Source organism: Babylonia areolata, chromosome 20, assembly GCF_041734735.1.
Source record: "Babylonia areolata isolate BAREFJ2019XMU chromosome 20, ASM4173473v1, whole genome shotgun sequence".
Lineage (NCBI taxonomy): Eukaryota > Metazoa > Mollusca > Gastropoda > Neogastropoda > Buccinidae > Babylonia > Babylonia areolata.
In genome coordinates this window covers 47,436,787-47,458,088 of record NC_134895.1, presented here as the reverse complement: position 1 = coordinate 47,458,088, position 21,302 = coordinate 47,436,787, and the positions used below count along the sequence as shown (strand labels likewise).

The following is a 21,302-nucleotide window of genomic DNA, read 5'->3' as shown; positions in this document are numbered from 1 at the left end:
GACAGCAGCATAACCCAACGCACTTGCCAGGCCTTGAGTGCATGCTTACATATTTTGTGCACCTATCAGAGTGGATTTTCGTTTCACATAATTTTGTCAGAGGACAACACTCTTGTTGCCATGAGTTCTTTTTCAGTGCGCTAAGTGTGTGCAGCGCATGGGACCTTGGATTATCGTCTCATCCGAAAGACTAGACGTTCAGTTTGATTTTCCAATGGAACTTGGGAGAAAAGGCGAGAGTGAGAGAGGAACTGTCCTTTCTCTGGTTGCTGTTTGTGCTTGTTAATATGCATACTGAGTGACTGGGCCTATTTCTAGTTTTTGACATCACTCTTTTTGTTTGCATGATATGTGTAAAAGATGAATGCATGTAACGTTTCACTGCCCCCTGGGGGCACACGAAATAAACTTCTCACCTTGCCTTACCATAGGGACCCACCATCATTTTTTCCCCTTAGCTTGAAGAGACAGGCAAACCTGCCACATGTACATTAACTTCCAGCATGCCTCAAGCGTTGATTTACCACAGCTGAAAGATGATACTATCAGTCATATGATCTCTGTGTGCTATGTCTGTGTATGACTCTCCAGTCATTTTGTGCTGCGTGGACACAGATCTGTCATCACAAAATGGCTGTCGTGTACAGCTTTTCAAATAAATGTGTCATAGCACTGTCAGCTTCATTGTTCTGTGTATTCACAACTCCTTATTCATTGTTTAACTCTCTCCAAACAAACGGCAAAAGAGACAACGTTAACAGCGTTTCATCCCAATTACCATCATCAAAATATTGCAAGCGGAACGCTCTTATACTGAAGAAGTGAATGTTGACAAAGAATACCACAATTCTGATGATGGAAGCTAAAGGTTGGGTCATTCAGACACCCACTGGACATCTGAGGGGTCTGTGTAGAGGAGAAGAGAGGACTGGCCATACTGAGTTAACACTGCCATATATGTGTGTGTGCGTGTGTGTGTATGATCTGTTTGATCAACACACCTGGGCACATCTGTCATGTGGGAAAATCAGTTGCCTATTATGAGGTATTCTCCCTTATCAGGGACAGCAGATGATATTTTCAGGAACTGTGTCTGTTACGTATCAGATTTGATTGCTGTGGGGCACTGTGGTTTCCAGTCTGACACAATCTGAACTTTTCTGTTTCACTTTACAGAAGCAAGGCACAGAAAGCTAGAAGATGGAGGTGAACTCAAGAATCAAACCAACTCTGAATACAATCAAAGAGAAAAGGGTGCCAATGACTTTAAAACTTTTGTACAGTTTTGTCCATCAGTGCAATAGGTGGTCCTCTATTCTTTGTCACTGTGAATTTTTTATTTCATTTTTATTTCAAGAGACGCTCCTACAAGTCTATCAAAAAATTGAAGTCTGTGAAAAACTGAGCAGCTGGCTTCAACTGTCAGCTTTCCAGTACAACCAACACAGCCTGAGCAATATGCATGACTCGCACTACAAACACACAACACTGATACTGTTTCAAAGGTTTGGTGACTCAAAGTCTTAACCATGCACACGACTGCAAAGTAGTTGGAGCACTGTACTTTCAGTCTAAGGGTCGTGAGTTTTTGTTCATGGTACCAGTGCCTGGTGGGTTAAGGGCAGAGATTTTTCTGATCCTCAAATTTAATAAACATGCAGACTTACTGCTGGTGCATAACCACCACCACCCCCCACCCCCCCACCAACTCCCCCCTTCCCCCTGATTCCCCACCCCACCCCCACCCCCTGTTTTTCCCTCTTTTTTCTCTCTCTCTATATATATATTTATACACACACAAGATCAAATATCAGACACACACACACACACACACACACACACACACACACTGAGAAGCATGCACATATTTGTCTAATACTGTAGCAAAGAGATGTTAAATCAAAGAACAAACACATGCACACAAATAATCACACACAGAGACATGAATACACACACAAACTGACAAACACATACACATCACCACCACCACCACCACCACAACATGATTTACATCTCATCACACGTACACATATCTAACTTATAACGTATAAACAGAAAGATGCACTGAAAAAAAATTGCTGACACACACAGCAGAGGACTAAAAAAGACAAGAATGGTCCCAAATTGTAAGAGAGAGACTATCTCGCCTTTTTCTAAAATTTCATGAAGCACGTATCTTGAAGACCTATCAAATTTCCTCTGTGATTATTATCATGATCAAGAGTATGCTGGACAAGAGAAAATGTCAGCCCATGGTCATCTCCTGCTCAGAGCTCAGCATGCTATGAGCTCAACTGGAAAAAAACTGGGACTACACACAGCTGAGGGTCGTCGTCCACTTTCATGGATGCGTCTGAGACTCAAAGAGTTGCTCAAATTTACCCACCCACCCCCTCCCCCGACTGCATGTTTTCTGAATCTCTCATTCTGGTTGACAGCCTTGTCCAGTATTTCCCACACCGACATCAATAGATCCTCCACAGCAGCATCTTCAACACCCCTTTCATCATCATCATAATCATAATAAAAATATATATATATATATACCTAATTCTTAGGCACTAATACAATAATAATAATAACAACAACAACAACAATAATAACAACAGCAACAGCAACAACAAAAATCATGATAATAATAACAACAATGATAATAACAATATTCATAATAGCAATATCAACAACAACAATAATAATAATGATAGCAACAACAATAATAACAATACAATAATGACAACAACAATAACAATAACAACAATAACAATCTTTTTTTTTTTTTAATGAAGAACAAAAAGAAAAGAATCCACCACCACCACCCAAAACAGAGCAAGACCGTCACAACACAAAGTGAGAGAAAGAGAGCGACTGACTGACTGACCTTCCAGAGCATCAGGGTTCATGACAGTGATAACGATAATAATAATAACAATATCAGTAACAACAATGATAATAAAGAAATGAAGAATGAAAAGACGAAAACCACCACCACCACCACCACCCAAAACAGGGCAAGACCGTCACAACACAAAGCGAGAGAGAAAGAGAGCGACTGACTGACTGACCTTCCAGAGCGTCAGGGTTGATGACGGTGGCGGCGATGGGGGTGGTGGGGTCCACGCTGCCCAGGCCGTAGGAGGGGCCCATCACGGAGACCCCTGTCTGCGACACCCACTGGTAGCTCAGCCCTGCAGGGGCCGCCGTCTGGATCTCCACGCTGTGCGTCTCCACCACCACCTTCTTCTTCTCCCGCTTCCCCCCAAGCTCCTTCTTCCGTGACTGGCTTTCGCTGCGAGGAGAGAGAGAGGAACAGGAAAAAAAAGCTGACACTGTCACATGGGCAGGGTCTAAAAGGCGATGCAAAAGGCATAAACTTTGTGCTCCAGGGCTTTGCCAGGGGAAGGAGCAGAAAAAAACCTGCCACCATCGCATGGAGTGTTGGCCTAGAGGTAACGCATCCGCCTAGGAAGCGAGAGAATCTGATTGCACTGGTTCGAATCCAACAGTCGCCAGTATTTTATCCCTCTCCACTGGACCTAAAGTGGTGGTCTGGATGCTAGTCATTTGGATGAGATGATAAACCAAGGTCTCATATGCAGCATGCACTTAGCCCACACATAAAAAAAAAAACCTGGCAAAATTCTGTGGAAAAAATGCACTTCGATAGGAAAACAAATAAAATTGCAATACAAAAAAATGGGTGGCGCTCTCATCATACAGAGAAATCTGTTGTGACAAAAAGAGTAATACAATACAATATAATAAAAATAAAAGGCGATGCAAAAAGAATCAAAACTGAACATTTAACTGTGGGAACCTATAATTCTGTCACATTTTCCGTCAGCTGCAGTGCCTTGATCTGAAAAAAACTAATATCTAAACAACAAAAACTCATAAACTTATATTCAGTTTGCTTTCGCCTGAATGACCACGTATCATACGGTTTTGATCTGACAAATCTCAAAAGATGTCAAAGCATGTCAATCATTCCTGATTCTGTGAAAATTTACAAATCATAAGACAATAATCAAATCATTACCTGTGGAATATAAATAAAATCAGATTGCATACAAAAGAACTCTGACACCCTCCCATCAACTTTTGACTTGTACAATGTCCCCCCCCACCCCCCACCCCCCAACTCCCCCATCCCACCCCACCCCCAACAGGCAAAGAAGAGACACAACAAACAGCGGACATACCTGATAGTTTCTGATGCCTCAGTCTCCTCATCAGAGTACCTGTAGTGTGAGCTCTTTTCGCTCTCCGAGTCCTTGGCCACGGACAGCGTCTCACTACCAAAGTCCTCCGTGTAGTCCATGCCCGTTTCCTCATCGCTGTACTGAGTGGCGATGGAAGAGGCGCTGGCCTTCCGCGCCCAGCGGGCTTTGCTTCGGTCCTCCCCAATCCTCTCCGATATGCTGGCCTCAAAATCCTCGGAGTAAGACACCTGCCGTTGTGGCGTTCGTCGTGACTGGACCTCTGTGATGATCTGTGACGTGGACTGGTCGCGGGGCCGTCGTTTGGACTGAATGGGTTCTGTGGGGATTTCTGAGTCCGTGTTTTCTTTGTCGGAGACACCTCCCAGCAGGTCCTCCACAGAGTGGACGCCGAAGGACTCAAACACGCTGCTCGTCTTTTCTTTCTTCTGTTTGGACCCTTTGGTGTCTTTGGGCTTCTTCTTGTGGGAGGGGCTTGGGGAGCGGGACTTTTTGAAGGGGCTGGAGCGGACTTTGGAGGACCTCTTGGTGTGCTCAGAATAAGAGGCTGGTTCAGGGGTGTTGAGAACAATGGGGATCAGTGTGTCGGCGTCCATGATGTTGACTGAAAGCATGAGGCACAGTCAGTCAATGCAGTAAACAGGTCAACAGCATTGCTTTTCCTCCTACTGACAACAAAACATTATCACCCCATCAACCCCACCTCCCACCTCAACCCCTGAAAAGTCCCTGTCTCCCCATCTTTTTCAATGATTTCATCTTATCATTATTTTACAACAAACTACATCAAGGCACAGTGATATAATGAAATAAAAAAGAAATTTAAATGAAAAATGGCACCTTTGATATACTGAATCAAAAAAAAAGAAAAGAAAATGGAATAACATCTACATGTAATAAAAAACAAACTGATGTAAAACTCTGGAGTCCTTAAATAAACCAACAGATAAACTGCAGGTACATATCTTGCTTGACTAGAAAATGTTCTGAAAGTGGCTTGTAAATAAGTACGTATCAGATTTTAAAATAAGACCAAAAAAAGGGTGTGTGTGTGGGGGGGGGGGGGGGGGGGGAGAAAAGAAAATATTGTTCTTGCAGTACATTTTGATTCATTCAGAGCATTCCATTACCGTAACATTTCAGTCTTGAGTTTCCAATTTGTCTTTTCCACAAAATGTGTAGTAACTTAAAACTTTTTTTTTTTTAAATTTTAAATAAAAAATTGTATTCTATCTCTCTCTTCTGGTCATTCACAAAACCATAATTATCACCCCATCCACAAACAATGTTGAGAAAAAGTTGACAGTTAGAAAGCTACAAGTCAGTGACCATGAACTCCAAACGAAACACTGATTCATCGCTGAGCAATTTCCAAACAACATCCGATTCTATGTATCTGCCACTTACCCCCATTAGTAGCTGATCAAGCAGTTATCAAACCTTAACAAACACTCCAGAAAATACAACTGCACCACAATCACCATACAACAGACTCACTCTCATCCACATTCCAGTAGAAAGCCTCAGAATTTCATAATCCCTTGTGCCAGAAGAAGAAAAAAATGAATGAAGCAATTAAATTCCCTGACCTGCAGATCGCCCAAAAGGGAAAGACTTAAAGAACAAGCTTTGTTTAATCGAGTATCCCAACCCGCATTAGTTCATTGTTCAGCATATTCAACCATGAAATATTGTCATAAGAATTACTCACCATTTTGATCACACCAGAATGAAGATAGCAGAACATCATTTAGAAGAATCAAAAATTACTTTTCTAAAACAAGAAGTATAAATTCTAAATATCTGATTTGCTTAGACTGTCACACAGTTTTCTGGGTTGATCATAATAACATTTTTAAATAACTGATCTAAGATAAGTCTCTTGTCTTTTGTGTTTTTCTCATAATAAATATTTACATACTATAATAATTTCATCAAACTATGAGCAGATGATGGGCACAGTATCTCAAAGGTTTAAGCTCTTCATTTCTAAATAAAGGGCCTTCGGTTCAAATCTTGGTAGCATTGGTGAGTTAAGGGTACAGACATTTTTTCTTCTCTCTCCTTGATAAACAGATGTGCAGGTTTGCTATTAACTGAGCCCACAATTATGTATCCACACATGCAAAATATGGAATATGCACATTCAAGATTCTGATATTCATACACGGATGACCCACAACACAAACCACCCACAACAGAATCATCAGCAGACTGGTATTAGGAGATTTCTTTCTGAACTGATCTTGGCAATTACCAGTGCAATGAGCCTAAATTTACTTACAGCAATGCACTATACAAATGCCATTATCATAATTATTATCATTATCATTATTAATAATAATAATATTATTATCATTATTCTTGTGATTATCATCATCACCATCATCATTATAATTATAACTATCATTATCTTGAAATATGTCAGAATTAACCAAGTGACTGATAAAGAATAACAAGCGCTAAATATCTGTTCATATAAAATATATTTTAAAAAAGCACCCACTTTCCAAAGGCTCGTCCAGACTGATAGAATCGGCAATCATGATCCTCTCATGAGGACTGTCCGCAACTTCACTGGTGATGGAATCAGAGTCTTGAGACGACACACGGTGAAATACAGGTTTCGCTGACCCTGAACGACTTCTGGCTTTTGGCGTTGGCGATGGGGTCTGGCGCCTGGAGCGTCTGTTGGGAGAGGGCGAGGGGGATGGGCTTGAGGAAGCCTGCCGCTTTGTCTTCGCTAGCACCTTCAACCAAAGAATAAAAATGTACTGACACAGATGGAATATTACACAACCTAGAAAACATGAAATGTACTGATACAGATGAAAAAATGATCAACCCATTCAAAACAAAAGGACTACCTACTTGTGTTTATATAAATAGAAACAGAGGGATAGAAAAAAAGAAAAGTAAAAAAAAGAAAAAGAGAGTGGGGAGAGCACACTCCAAAAACTGACTATGTGGTCACAACAAGAACAAAGTGTCTCACCTGTTTCTTTCGCAGCTGGCTGTGTCTGCTTTCGTCCGATCCAGAGAGACCCTGGATAAACTCAGCCAGACTCTCTTCCTCGGATGTGAGGTAAACGTTAGACGATCCATGCAGCAAAGAACCACCAGCTCGTTGGGAAGATCCATGACGCTCGGCTAAATGTATATAAAGGTCAGGCAGGATCAGTTAACAGACATTTTTCTCCACAAACGATCAGCCTTTTTTTTAAACATGCAACACTGATTAAGGTCAAGGACACTACCAGTTTCTTTCTTTCTGCATTAATGGGCATAAACTCCCATGTTCATTTGTATATTACCAGTGGGCTACAAAATGTGTGCTGCTATATAAATGTATGACCATCTTTACCCCATCACAGTGAGAGCAAAATGAGAAACTAGGAGCAGAATGAAATTCTGTACCATGTTAAATACAGTCATTTGATCATTTTACACTGATGCAAGTTGCCAACATATAACATTTATCATCATGGTGCACTACATGTTCCAACCAACCACAAAGACCATTCAATCTGACCTGGCTTTTTCACTGCTGGCTTTTCCTTTTCTTTCGCAGCAACAGCTCTGGCTGGTGACTGCCGCCCTGAACCTCTGACAGCATCCCCAGCCTTCACCTCCACTGACCCCTCTCCGCGTTTCTTCATGAACTTGTTCCCATCATGCCCGACGCTGTTGTCTGATGCTGACCCCGGCCTTGAACTCTTAGCCCCATGGCCACTACCACGCAGAGCAGAGCCTAAGCTCTCATCCGTGTCGCTGTCCATGAGGGCGCTGCGAGTTTTCCGGAGGGGACCGGACCCTGAGGAGCGCTGCGTGATTTTGTTGGCCAGGGCTGTGGCTTTGTTCAGCGCTGACGACATCTGGAACCCGCCTCTCTTAGCGCTGGTCGGCATGGAGGAGCTGGAAAACTTTGGGCTTGGCTTCTGTGCTGCTGAAGCCGAGGCCGGTTTTGTCCCCCCGGAGGCTATGACGTAAGCCATGCCATCATCATCATCATCGTAGTCATCATCATCATCTTGTGCATGCTGACTTGACAGAGTAGTTCTTGATGCTTTCAGTCCGTAGGCACCACCTGAACGTGCCTTGTTCTCTGCTGGACTGGACTCTGCAGCCGGCTGGGTTTTCTTCTTCAGGAACTTGCTGCCAGCTCCAATGGCAGGACTGGGGGTACGAGCAACACGTGGCGTCATAGCGTCTGCCCCACTGGAGATAGAGATGTCACCAAACTCTTCATAGTTGACAGATTTGGCCTGTTGCGTGGTCTTCTGTGTCAAGGTGTTCAAATAACTCTGCAGACAGAAAAAAAAAAAGAAAAAAAAGTACAGTGAAATTTCAATCTCTGTCCGTGTCTGTCGCAAGATGGATTCCATTTTTGTCGGGGGTCGGGGCACGACAGTGTCATTGCGTATAACTACGGCCATGAAAAAGATAAATCATCTTGTTAAAATGAAATTCTTGGCCAAGATAAATTTTCTTCCAAAATTTGGTCTACTAGCTTAGAATTTTAAAGATTGTTTACCTAAAAGGTCCCAATGAGGTCAATGGTCACTGGTAAGTTGAGTAATTGTTTGATTCATTTTTTTTTTTGTCCCTTTCCTTTTAATGATGAAATCATGTTCAAGTGAAAAGTACTCAGCTCATTTTATCTGGGTTATGGTACTGGTACATAAAATTCATCATCACCCTACTTTATATAATCATTTTCACTGTTCTCTATGTTCCTGTCTTAAAAAAAACAAAAAAAAACAACAACAGTGCATTGGGTTATGCTGTTGTCAGGCATCTGCCTAGCAGATGTGATACAGCTTACATGGATTTGTCTGAATGCAGTGATACCTCCTTGAGAAACTGAAACTTTTAATGAAAAGTCAACTATTTATATCATACACAACAATTTTGTTATGATGAAAATATTGATCATCTTTTTCACACAAGTCACCATAGTAACCATGTCATCATCATGAGTCCAGAGAACTTACAGCCAGTTCGTCCTCCTCACGAGGTTTGATGGGTACCCGCTCTCCGCGAAGCTGTGTGGAGGCTTTCTGCAACAGCAGCTGGGCAGCGTTCTGACCTCCTCCGCCACGACCTCCACCACGACCTCCGCCACGAACACCACCAGGACCTCCTCCTCCTCCTCTTCCCATCATTCCTGCCCCACCAACAGCAGCTCCACGACCTCGATTTCGCATCATGGTGACTATAGAAAGATGAAAACATTAGTGACAGGATGATGATAATATCAATAAGGAAGAAATGAAAATAATAATAATAATAGATAGTACTTATGTGGTGCAAACTCCCCATGTAATGGGCTCTAAGCACCTTACATGAAACAATACACATATACAATAGTGCATAACGTACCTCTGCACATGAAAAAACAACAGGTAAACAGATATCCAGTGAAAGACAGTTAAATCAACAGGGTAGCCACCTTGAGCCTGTGAGGCGATGGTGAACTAGATGTATATACCTGAAATACGATGATAAGAATGATGACCATCATTTTTTTTGTTTTATTTTTTTTGTTTTTACTGTTGATGCAACTAAGACCCTGGTTACATCCTTTGTTCTCTCACAGCTGGATTACTGCAATTCTCTGATAGCATCTGATAGCAGGTTTCTCCCAGAAGTATGCTGAAAAAAATTCAAAAAGTGATGAATTATGCTGTCTTCAAGGCACACAAATGTGACCACATCTCTCCCCTCCTTGCAGAACTGCACTGGCTGCCTGTTTCTTTCAGAATTCAATACAAGATTGCCACTATTTGTTACAGCATTATCTCCTCCTTATCTCCAGGAACTCCTCCAGATCTATACTCCATCTCGGTCTCTGCATTCCTCCTGAGACACTTGCATTCTTCGCATACTAAACAGGTGAAAGAAACTCCATGGGGAACATGCTTTCTCTTTCACTGGACCTGTCATCTGGAGCAAACTCCCTTATTCTGTCCAAAATGCTCAGTCTTTGTCCTCATTCAAATCAGCTCTCAAAACTGACCTTTTCCACAGTTGTTATGATTAGTTTTTCTGCCTTGTGTGTTTGTCTGCAATTGTTGGTGGATGGAGAGAAGAATGGGACTGTATAGGTATGAATGCCTGGTGTGTGTGTGTGTGTGTGTGTGTGTGTGTGTGTGTGTGTGTGTGTGTGTGTTATGTTGATTTGTATTTTGTGTGTGTGTGCGTGTGCGTGTGTGTGTATGTGTGTGTGTGTGACCTGTTTATTTTGTGATGCGTATAGGCAAATGAATGTTATGAAGTGTATCTGCATCAATGCATGTATGTGTAATTACAGTTGTAAACGCTCTGGGCTCTCCGGAGATAGGGCATCCAAATATTCATTATTATCATTAGTATTATACATGTGTCTGTGTGTATGTATGCAAACATACATACATACATAAACACACACACACACACACACACACACACACATACACACGTATATATATATACACATACATATATCTATATATCTTTCTTTTTTTCTTTTTTTTCACAGCCAAATTCTATACAAACTGCACTGTCAGAATACCAATTACTCACTGAATACATGAACTCTGTGCCGTTTCTTTTGCAGTAAAAAGTTAAATTACTATGGTGGTATGGTGAATGTAATATATTTATTCACTGAGAGAGACAGGTATAATAGTAGTGAGTGAGAAGAGAGAGGTCAAACAGTGACACAGAGAAAGAAAGACAATGACAGACAGACAGACTGTTACATATTTCCCTAAAAACAGCAACAGAGGCCTAAAGTGAAAACAGTAAATGTAATCTGATGAAAAATTAAACAACAGAAAAGAAAGCTGTATTATACACAGTGTGTGTATGTGTGTTATTTGATTGTGTGTGATATTATGCATGACTGGAGGAAATAGAGGGACAGAGGAGACAGAGATGCCTGCTCAAGTTTGTGTGGTGGTAGTGCTATTTTCAACTATGGGCAGAAGGAATTTCTAGTTCTCCACTATCATTAATAGTACTAAAAGCTTATATTGATCAATAGGTCAGGCTAGCCAGTCATGATGATGAGATAAACAGGTGAAAAAATTATCCAGGTAAATAGGCCCATATCGTTTTGCTATAGTTTAATAGGGTAGGCAGGCCTAATTGCAAACAGTGTGTAACTGTGAATGGTTCATGTACTGTCCCACTTCGAAGCATTCTCACCACACGCATTTAACAATGTAACATCTGCTTCAACCTTGTTCTAATAGTGATATCTTAATGAATATTCATTTTCAAGAACCAGTCAAACATCAGTGATATTCCGGCTATTTCTGCGCTCTTTTTTCTCTTCACGCACTGCTGCTGACCAAGTTCACAAACATGCTCTCACAATCCTAAAATCAAGGGAAGCAAGGAAGACTCATCATTCACCTGTAGCATGACTTGAAGTTTTACATTGATTAAAATAGCTGATTTCACGGGATATGTTGAAACTTAAATGAACTGTGCATTACCAGTGCTGGGAGAATTTAAGAAAACATACTGGTGACAGATCAGAATGTAAGTTTTGACAGGAATATCCAAATTAGTGTTCTTAGCAAGTAGACCATAGGGTATTTTGACATGGGTCTATTTGCAAATAATGCTGCAGTTACTGAGTGCTCTCAAAAAGGTGTGGCTGTTGTTGGTGTGGTATGTGTGTGTTTAGATGTGTTTGTATGAATGTGAGATCAAAACCAACAATACAAATCTGGTGTGATGTTCCAAAAATATGTTATGTCTAATGAGTTCAAGGCCTGCTTCTGTTTTAATTGTCCACATGTACCCAAACCCATCATTTGCAATTAGACTTGCTCGTTCGCGTATACCCTCCAGCCCCCCTGTTATTTCAGTCGTTGAAAAAACATTCAAAAGAACAAGTAGGCAAACTTTTCCTGATGCAACAAATCGGAGAAAGCCTTCAAAAACAGAAGAGCTACAATTGACGAATGTACAACCTGTTATCTATGGGTAGGTATGCCTAATTGTGAATGATCCAGTCAAAGTGACCAGCTCAATGAGAGTAATGTAAAGATAACATGTTGTGCGATAGTCAAACATAGTTCTTTTGTTTTTGAAGGCTTTCTCCAACTGGTTGCACCAGGAAAAGTTTGTCTGCTCATTCTTTTCAAACTTTTGTCAACGTTTGAAATAGGGTAAATGCAAACAGGCAATTCTCTTGGGTACATGTAGACAATTAAATCAGAAGCAGGTCTTTAACTCAGTAGACATAATATATTGGAACATCGCACAAGACTGCTGTATTATTGGTTTTAAACACACACACATTTAAACACACACACCCTACACAAGCACACACTTTTGAGAGTGCTCAGTAACTGTGCTAGATCGTTTGCAAATAGACTTACATCAAAATATCCTATTGTCTAATTGCAAACGACACTATTTTGCAGATTCCCGTCAACACTAACGTTCTGATCTGTCACCATATGCTTTCTTAAATTCTCACAGCACTGGTAATGTGCATTCATCATATCCCACCAAATCAACTATTTTAAACTGTGTCAAATTTCAAGCCCTACAACTTCCTCCCCTTGATTTTAGAATTTTGACAGCATGTTTGTTACCTTGGTCGGCAGTGGTGCGCAACGAGAAGAAAAAGCGCGGAAACAGCCAGAAATAACTGATGTTTACCTGGTCCTTAGAAAAAGATTTTTATTAAAAGAAAATTGTCGAAGCAGACGTTAAATTGTGAAATGCAGCCATCAAGGACGCTTCGAAGTGGGGTGGTATACGAATCGTTCGCAATTACACGCTGTTCGCAATTACCCATACCTACCCTACAATACACACATTGTGCTGGTCACTTCGACTAGATCGTTCGCCAATTAGGCCTACCTACCCTACAGTGTTGCTTCTTGCATAAAACTGAAAGTAAGGAAAGCGTGCTTAAACATGACATCGAATGTTCTGCACGATGTCGAAGAAATTTCTCAAAGCAGCATGATAGTGGAACTGTGACGAAAACATACTACCGTTAAATTATGGGAGATTTTGAAAAACAAAAACAAAAAAAACTTACTGACAGGTCAGATTTCTGCTCAAATTCTATTTTATTCTCAGACGTTTAATGATGTTTTTTTCTTGACAACATCCGCCATCTTTAAACAGGAAGTGTCTTGTGTCCCTTTGCTGGAATATCGGGTTTTTTCGTGAATATCCGTCATTTGTCGGGAAATACAATACGCGGGGGTTTCCAAAGCGCTGCGCGTGGTGAGCTCTGATTGGCGCTGACTTCGTACAAGCACCAATCATCGTTGGACAGCTGTCGGGATCACGTGGGAGTCGAACCACATTATTACTGGTCCTCAAGAAGCCGTCTGCAGCGGACGAACTGTGGGGAAGGCAGAATACTGGAAAGCTGTAACGATGAAATTCGTCGTGTTCTGCTTGGCACTTTTTTGTGCCACAGTGTGCGAATCCAAAAAATATTTCGAAGAAGCGTTTGATGGTAAGATTTTTCACGTGGAAAGTTTATTTTACATTTTTGAAGGAACCGGCACTGTCAATGTCAAGAATGCCTCGTGTGTAACTACCGTTGCAGGCGATGCGGCAGCGTGACTGACTGCATTTTTGCGATTTATGGTGTTTGTCATTTATTTGGTGCCTTCTTATTCCCTTTACTTTTCTTTAATTTCAAGAGTTGAATTAATGCGGTTTTTTAAATTAATTTATTGACATAATGTCCAATGATCTGAACTTCGATTGATTTATGTGCGCTTTTACGTGCCCACGCCCCTTTCAGCCATTTGGTTGGGCGTTAAATTAAAAAAAGAAAGTCATAATTTGTTGGAAAATATCACAGTTGCTTCTCGATGAGAAAATCGTTCCAAGGGACATGTTGATGTCCTGTAAAATGTCCTGAAGTTACACACTTAATGGGACCCCCCCCCCCCAAAAAAAAAATGTAACTTCTCCAGCTGTGATTTCCAGTTCAGTATTCATCACCTAACACTGTCAGTCCCATCTCGTGGTCTTTCTAGTCTCAGAGTCATTTATTCTAAACCAAGGAATGGAAGTGAAAAGGTACTTGCTGCAAGACTGACCAGAAACGGTTTGATGTGGATAACAGGTTTGAAATTGGGAGACACGAACATATGCAGTAGTTTCAGTGTCACAGGCTGGTCAGAGTTAACTATCCTAAACTGCTAATTGTTTTTATTTAAATTTTGGTCCTTGGTTTACTTACAAGCAGATCAGTACTGTAGATCTTATAGATGTAAATATATAAGCTGTTTGCTTACACAGTTGGTGACATTTTCTTGTGTAGGTATAGAACTAGAAGCAACACCTGTGGTATTAGTAGTAGTGATACTAGAAATGTCATTAATGCAATTTTGCCAGTTATGTCTTGTGAAGTTATGTGGATGATGACCACAAAAATTTGTTGCAGATGGCTACGAGTCGAGATGGGTAGACTCAACTCACAAGGGAGGTGAACAAGGAAAATTCAAGCTCAGTGCTGGCAAATTTTATGGAGATGCAGAGAAAGACAAAGGTGAGTGCAGTTCAAATTTATGCTTGAAAGAGAACATCAGGAATGTTAAGAATGAAAGTTATTAACCTTCCTTGGGTCTACATCTGGTTTTTTGCTGTGATTATGTTTGTCATAAATATTGCACAATATGAAATAACCTCTTAGTTTTGATAGTAAATACATATTTTTTTATACACCTTCAGAAAGAAATATATTCTGTGGTTTGTCTTCACAGGATTGCAGACAAGTCAAGATGCTCGTTTCTACGGCACTTCTGCCAAATTTGATAGCTTCAGCAATGAAGGAAAAACACTTGTCATCCAGTTCACTGTCAAACATGAGCAGAACATCGACTGTGGAGGTGGCTATGTCAAGGTCTTTTCATCTGATCTGGATCAAGCAGGCATGCATGGCGATTCTCCCTATCTGATAATGTTTGGTAAGTGCCAAGTAGAAACCTCTTGATCTCTCTCCCCCTCGCTCGCTGTCTCTCTCTCTCTCTCTCTCTCTCTCTCTCTCTCTCTCTGTTGTCTTAATTGTTTTCCATATCTTGAGGGCAGGTAGACTTTTTATAATTGTATAAAAAGCTACTCAGCCCTCTGTGTTTAGGTTAGTTTTAAATTTCCTATCATTTGAATGATGGGGAAATGCATTCCTTTGTTGCATCAACGCACCACTAATTGATAAACAGTATGTCTGGTTGATAAACAGTATGTCTGGATTCAGTTTCTGACAGGGTTTTTTTTCTCTCCATTTTGTCACAGGACCCGATATCTGTGGGCCTGGAACGAAGAAAGTTCATGTGATTTTCAACTACAAGGGCAAGAACTTGCTGACCAAGAAAGACATCCGATGCAAAGATGATGTCTACACCCACTTGTACACCCTCATCGTGCGTCCTGACAACACGTATGAGGTGAAGATCGACAATGAGAAAGTGGAGAGCGGAGAGCTGGAAGAAGACTGGGATTTCCTCCCACCCAAAAAAATCAAGGTAAGATGACAGCTCTGTCTGATAGGAATTCTAACTAGCACAGATGTTGGGGAGGAGAGCAAAATTCTAATTGATTTGAAAATTAAGTGGGTGTTATAAACTGGTACTGACCTCACCCAAATTGAATTTAGGGGTAAAAGATAGCACTTAAGATAATTGTAACAATAAATAAAGAAAAAATCTGTCCTGATCTTTGGGGGTGGAGGGAGGGGGGGATACAAGGGCTTTCACATGCCTTTCAGGAGTAATTGACAAATGTGCATGATTTTATGATACAAAATTACTGAATTTTTTTTAGTTGTATGTTTAAATGTTTCTCTGTTTTTTAAAAGCATTGTTCTGTTACCAGGATCCTGAGGCTAAGAAGCCTGAGGACTGGGATGAGCGTGAAAAGATCGATGATCCTGATGACACCAAGCCTGAAGACTGGGACAAGCCTGAACACATCCCTGATCCTGATGCCAAGAAACCCGACGACTGGGATGATGAGATGGACGGTGAATGGGAGCCTCCAATGATTGACAACCCAGAGTACAAAGTTAGTACACAATAGGCATCTGATTCATCTTTACCTCCCAAAACAAACTCAAAAACAACTTCCCATGTTTTTTCCAATGTAAACTTTTGATCCTTGAAGCTGTATGATCCTCCTGTTATGGTGAAGACTTAACCTGGTTTTACTGCAGCTGATTTGTAAGTATTGACTTCTGCAAGACCCATACTGATACTAGTGTCCCTCCTTTGAGGGTAGGGGAGCATTTATAATGAGGGGGATTGTAAAGGGGCATTTGCACCTGCAAACTTGATGCACCTGTTTCCTGTCTCCTGTCCTTTACACTTTTTTTCCCCACATATTTTTTTCTCTTTTTTTTTTCTGAGAGGCTCTACACTTTTCTTTCACCAGGGCGAATGGAAACCCAAGCAGATTGACAACCCAGACTACAAGGGCAAGTGGGTCCACCCTGAAATTGACAACCCCGAGTACAGTCCTGACGACAAACTCTACATGTATTCCGACATTGGTGCTATTGGCTTTGACTTGTGGCAGGTGGGTACACTGTGCACATGCATCAGTTTGCAGTTGGATAGATGCCTTCGTCCCACACATTTGCATACCAAGACCTCTTCATCTACACACAAGCAGATTGTTCATATGCACTTACATTTCTCAGTCACACACAAGTCTTCTGCCATCAAAAGTGAGATATTGCAGCCTACTTCAAATTACACCAACAGCAATTTGCAAATGATTTAATAAGTATTTGGTGATCTAAAACCGACATTATTTCCATGCATCCAGCTGAAGCACATTATTTTGGCATTGATATGTTAAAAGTGAAAGTGATAAGTTGAAAGCAGGAAATATTGCCAGCCTTATGTTTCAACCTCTGTGATGCAGATCTGTCTCCACAGTAGGATATTCCAATGAGATGTCATGGTAGCAGCTGAAAATTGCCGATGCAGAGTGTGCTGTTTTTGTTTTTATTTTTATTTTTTTTTTCTTTTCTTTTGTTTTTTTCCTCATAGCACAAGTGTGTGCAGTATCATGCATTTTCAAGCCTACTAAAATTCCTTTTTAAAACAGTATAGCATGACACTGCAATGTTTAATGGCTAAGCAAAGCCTTGCTGTATGGTGAGTGTTCCATTTATTGGAGCTGTAGTGGGGTGGAAAAGCCCAGGACAGGGATGGAAGATGGCAGCCACCAGAAGAGGGCACTCGAAAGGCATGTACAGGGGAGGTAACCTAAAAGGGGGAGGTATCTAGCCACATGTACTTTTGTTTTCTCCCTTTCTCATGGGTAGTAGTTTGCACAGGACAGGGAATCAAACCCCTTCCGGAGTCTGCACCAGTGGTTCACTCACGGTACACATACTTAACCGTGACCCACAAACCCAATTTTAGGAAGAAAATTTCTTCCGAGACCTTTAAGAATTCCTTTTCATCCCCAAAGTAATAAACCATATTTGAAGTCTGAAGAAAGAAAAAGTTGCATTGGAATTGCTTGTGTATACAAAAATGTAAAATACTTGAGGTGGTATGCTTGCAAAGATGTCTCTTGTTATATATTGTACAAATATTAATTGCTGGCCATTTTTCTCTTCCTCCAGGTGAAATCAGGAACCATCTTCGACAACGTGTTGATCACAGATGATGAAGGAGATGCTGAAGAACATGGAAAGGAGACCTGGGGACAGACCAAGGTAAATTTCCTTCTGACTTCTGTTTTCATCCATTTGATGGGTTTCCAGTCTTTTATTATCACAAACCTGTCTTGTTTTAGTTTGGTACGTGTTTTCTGTTCTAGAAAGTCATTAATTAATATTTCTTTGCACATAGGAGTCTTGTATATTCTTCAGCTTGTACAGAGAATGGGGGAAACAGATTTTTTTTTTTTTTAAACGCAAAAAAACCTTAGCAGTAAAAGTTAAATAAGAGACGGGCTGATGCTCACCAAATTCTCTTTCCAGATCTTGTTATTCCCTATTCTGTAAATGTGTTTACTGTATTACTAACTATCAACTTGTCCAGTCCTGGCAGATTATATGTTACCAGTTTCCTCAAGATGTAGTGAATCAAACTCTGCATCTGTTCTGTGTCTAGCTGGACCATGTGATGTACAAAGTATTTGTTGTGTGCAGGACCCAGAGAAGAAGATGAAGGAAGAGCAGGATGAGGAGGACAGGAAAAAGCGTGAAGAGGAGGAAAAGAAGAGGAAGGAAGAAGAAGGTAGGATCAGCTGATGTTTAAATTGCTTGCACTCTTTGATCCCTTTTGATTATCACATAACACAGAAATGGCCGGCTAAAGAATTGCAGAAAGCACAAATACATCGCCATCTTTGTTTTCTTGGAATCCTTTTTAGTTGTACCATGTGCACCTTTTGGCTTTGAACAAATGAAAAGTTTGCAGCCCAAATTCCAGGGTGCTTTAAAAAAAAAAAAAAACACGCACGCACGCACGCACACACACACACACACACACACACGCACACACACTCACACACACACACACACACACACACGCACATACTCAACCATGACCCAACTAGTGCAGACTCCGGCAGGGGTCTGACATTCCTGTCCTGTGCAAACTACTATCCGCCTATTGTTTTTGAAACAGAATACAAATACAAAAGCAAGTTGAGCGTCTGTCGTTGCACTTCAGTTGTCTGCATCTGTTTTTACTGGGAAAGGTTGAAATGTTCCTTTTTGCTTTCATCCTTAGATGCAAAGAAACGTTGAAAAATAAAAGAAAATTAACACTTTGTTCTGCAGATGCAAAGAAGACTGATGATGATGAAGAGGAGGAGGAAGAAGAGGAGGAGGACACTGAGGTATGTCAGCCTTGCCTTAGAACGTGCATCTGGATAGGGATTAATGGGAGTGGATTGGGAAGTCGATTGTTCTGTTTCTTTTAGATAAATCACTACCCAGCAGATCTGCTTGATACTAAAATACAAGGATTTTTGTTGTTTTGTGCATATGATAGGCCTTGTTTATGTGGATGTTTCTTTTTTTCATTATGTACAACTTGGGTATTGTGAAGGATAGGCAAATTAAAGCATGATGGAAGAGAATTACTGCATGCCATTTGGGGGGGGGGGGGGGGGGGGGATTGTCTGATGAAAAGGTAAAAAGAAAGAACCAAGCAATTCAATGGTAACTAGTGGAAAAAGGTGTGGATTTAGTTTCCACACATAAATTGACTTGATTTCTTTGATATGGAATTATGGTTCAGGAACATGAACAGTTCCCAAGCTATCTTCATCCCCCCCTCCCTTATAAAAAAAAAAAATAAATTAAAAAAAATAAAAAATAATAATTGTCCAGTGCCTTCACATTGGATACTTTATGCCCTGCCAACTGTGTGGCTGTTTGTCGGGGGGAGGGGCGGGGGGGTAGGTATATGGGAGCAGGGAACAAATTGAACACATTTAATATTAGTCCAGTGCCTGGTATTAAGTTGTTGTTTTTTTAATTTGCAGGAGGACGACGAGGGGTTACATGACGAGTTGTAGACGTGTGTGTGAGAAGAGTACGTGGAGTGACGTATGGGTCCAGCGTGTTGTCACCAAGTCATTGCTTCAGTCTGTGAAGACGTCCATCTCTGGCATAGATCATCCTCATTCATGATCCCCATCATCAACCCCAGGACACACTTGAATAGTTTGGATGATGTCTGGTTTATGCAATTGTATGTATGTATGTATGGGTGTTTGAGAAATTAAATTCAAGTCTGTATTTTGAAATTGTTTTCATTTTAAAAGTGGTATAGTCTGTGGAACAGTTTATTATTACACACTGCTGTGGAAATAGCAATATGAATATAAAAAGAAAATTACTGCTTTTGAACAAGAGCCCGCATTGGTTCTCATTGCAGCATGCAGGTTATTGTTGGATGATTTATACTATCATTTTTAGAGTTTCAGCTGATACCCTTGTTTACTTTTTCCTTTCTTTTTTTTCAATATAAATGTGTTGACAGACTCACCAAACTCTTGTGATCATTCATTGGTATGAGTGAACTTGTATATGGGAATGTTTGGAGTAAATGTGGGATTTGAAATCTGAACTTGTTTGATGTGTTATGAGGCAAGTTGTACCATGGTTATTGGTAATAAACATGTTTTTTTTCCAAAACCACCTGTTTTTTATTTGGGAGAGGTGTGTGTGTGTGTGGCTGCTGACAGATTGAGAATAATTCGCCTCCCAACAACTGGGCAAGTTGTACTTTCCACACAATACTGACATCCATACAAGAACATGAAAAAATTTCCTTTTGGTGTCATATACTGTACCATGTCAAACTGATGCAAACTAGGCCTATGGTTTGCTCTGTTTGGCCAAATTTCGCGCGGCTAACAGTGAAAAGACGCCCCTCTTAGTCTGGCCCGCTCTTAGCCAATCAAACGCCTCTAACAGCTATAAGCGCTGAATCATTCCTTTGGCCAAGGCTCTCCACGCCATCTTGTCAGGTTTTCGCTCTGTCTCGTCTAACGCTTTTTTTGGCTATTAAGCGTTTTCATTTGGCCTTATTTTGTTGTATGCGGCTTGCATGTGTATTGTGCTTACATTCTGTGTACTCGTTTCGACTCGGCCCCCTCGATTTCTTTGTATTTTTCTACCTCTGAGTCGATCCTGTCTTTCCTTTCTCTGTTGGGGATCGTATTGTTCGCTGGGTGCTTACGCGCGGTACCATGCCTCGTTTGCCATCCTACGAAGGCAGGGATCATGATGCTGGCAGAGATACTCGCCAAGAGACTCTCCCAGGCCCGGAGCTCATGATTTCTCCCGATAGGGACCGCGGCGATGCGTCTGCAGACGCTGATCGCGGAGGGGACGCTCGTCCCGATAAAACGGTCATGAAGGGGACCGGGGGGAAAGGGATTCGAGCGTCACCTCCCGAAGTGTCCCAGCGCGAGGCGGGTGGAAGGGGGAGTAGCACGTCCTCTCTTGGTGGTGGGAACTCGCGGCTGGGTGCGGACTCCCAAGGGGAGGCCGCCCCCCGCCGTTACCCGGGTCCCCACGCGGAGACGGCCCTCAGGGGCCCCAGTGCTGTTTCCCCTCCTCCCTTCTCGGTC

At 41.3% G+C, this 21,302-nt stretch overlaps 2 protein-coding genes across 3 annotated transcripts in view; one reads left to right on the top strand and one right to left on the bottom strand.

Annotated features, from left to right (window-relative positions):
- The window catches only part of LOC143295075 (uncharacterized), a 23,538-nt gene extending 10,148 nt beyond the window's left edge, over positions 1 to 13,390 (bottom strand). Inside the window, exons 1-7 of one of the 2 annotated variants that reach the window (XM_076606634.1) lie at positions 13,270 to 13,390; positions 9,212 to 9,432; positions 7,750 to 8,521; positions 7,213 to 7,367; positions 6,724 to 6,967; positions 4,200 to 4,821; positions 3,063 to 3,286 (exon numbers count right to left, since the gene is read on the bottom strand). In XM_076606634.1, coding sequence (XP_076462749.1) covers positions 3,063 to 3,286; positions 4,200 to 4,821; positions 6,724 to 6,967; positions 7,213 to 7,367; positions 7,750 to 8,521; positions 9,212 to 9,427 — 2,233 coding nt within the window. In that variant the 5' untranslated portion in view covers positions 9,428 to 9,432; positions 13,270 to 13,390. The remainder of the gene's footprint in view (positions 1 to 3,062; positions 3,287 to 4,199; positions 4,822 to 6,723; positions 6,968 to 7,212; positions 7,368 to 7,749; positions 8,522 to 9,211; positions 9,433 to 13,269) is intronic. The other variant, XM_076606635.1, reaches the window with a different exon arrangement.
- Positions 13,391 to 13,537: 147 nt separating this feature from the next.
- On the top strand, positions 13,538 to 20,361 carry LOC143294669 (calreticulin-like). The gene is made up of 10 exons (XM_076606054.1): positions 13,538 to 13,698; positions 14,641 to 14,745; positions 14,960 to 15,163; positions 15,489 to 15,718; positions 16,068 to 16,256; positions 16,623 to 16,766; positions 17,830 to 17,922; positions 18,361 to 18,448; positions 18,997 to 19,055; positions 19,707 to 20,361. Exons 1-10 carry the CDS (start codon positions 13,617 to 13,619, stop codon positions 19,737 to 19,739), a joined length of 1,227 nt encoding a protein of 408 aa, XP_076462169.1. The 5' UTR covers positions 13,538 to 13,616; the 3' UTR covers positions 19,740 to 20,361.
- Positions 20,362 to 21,302: the final 941 nt, after the last annotated feature.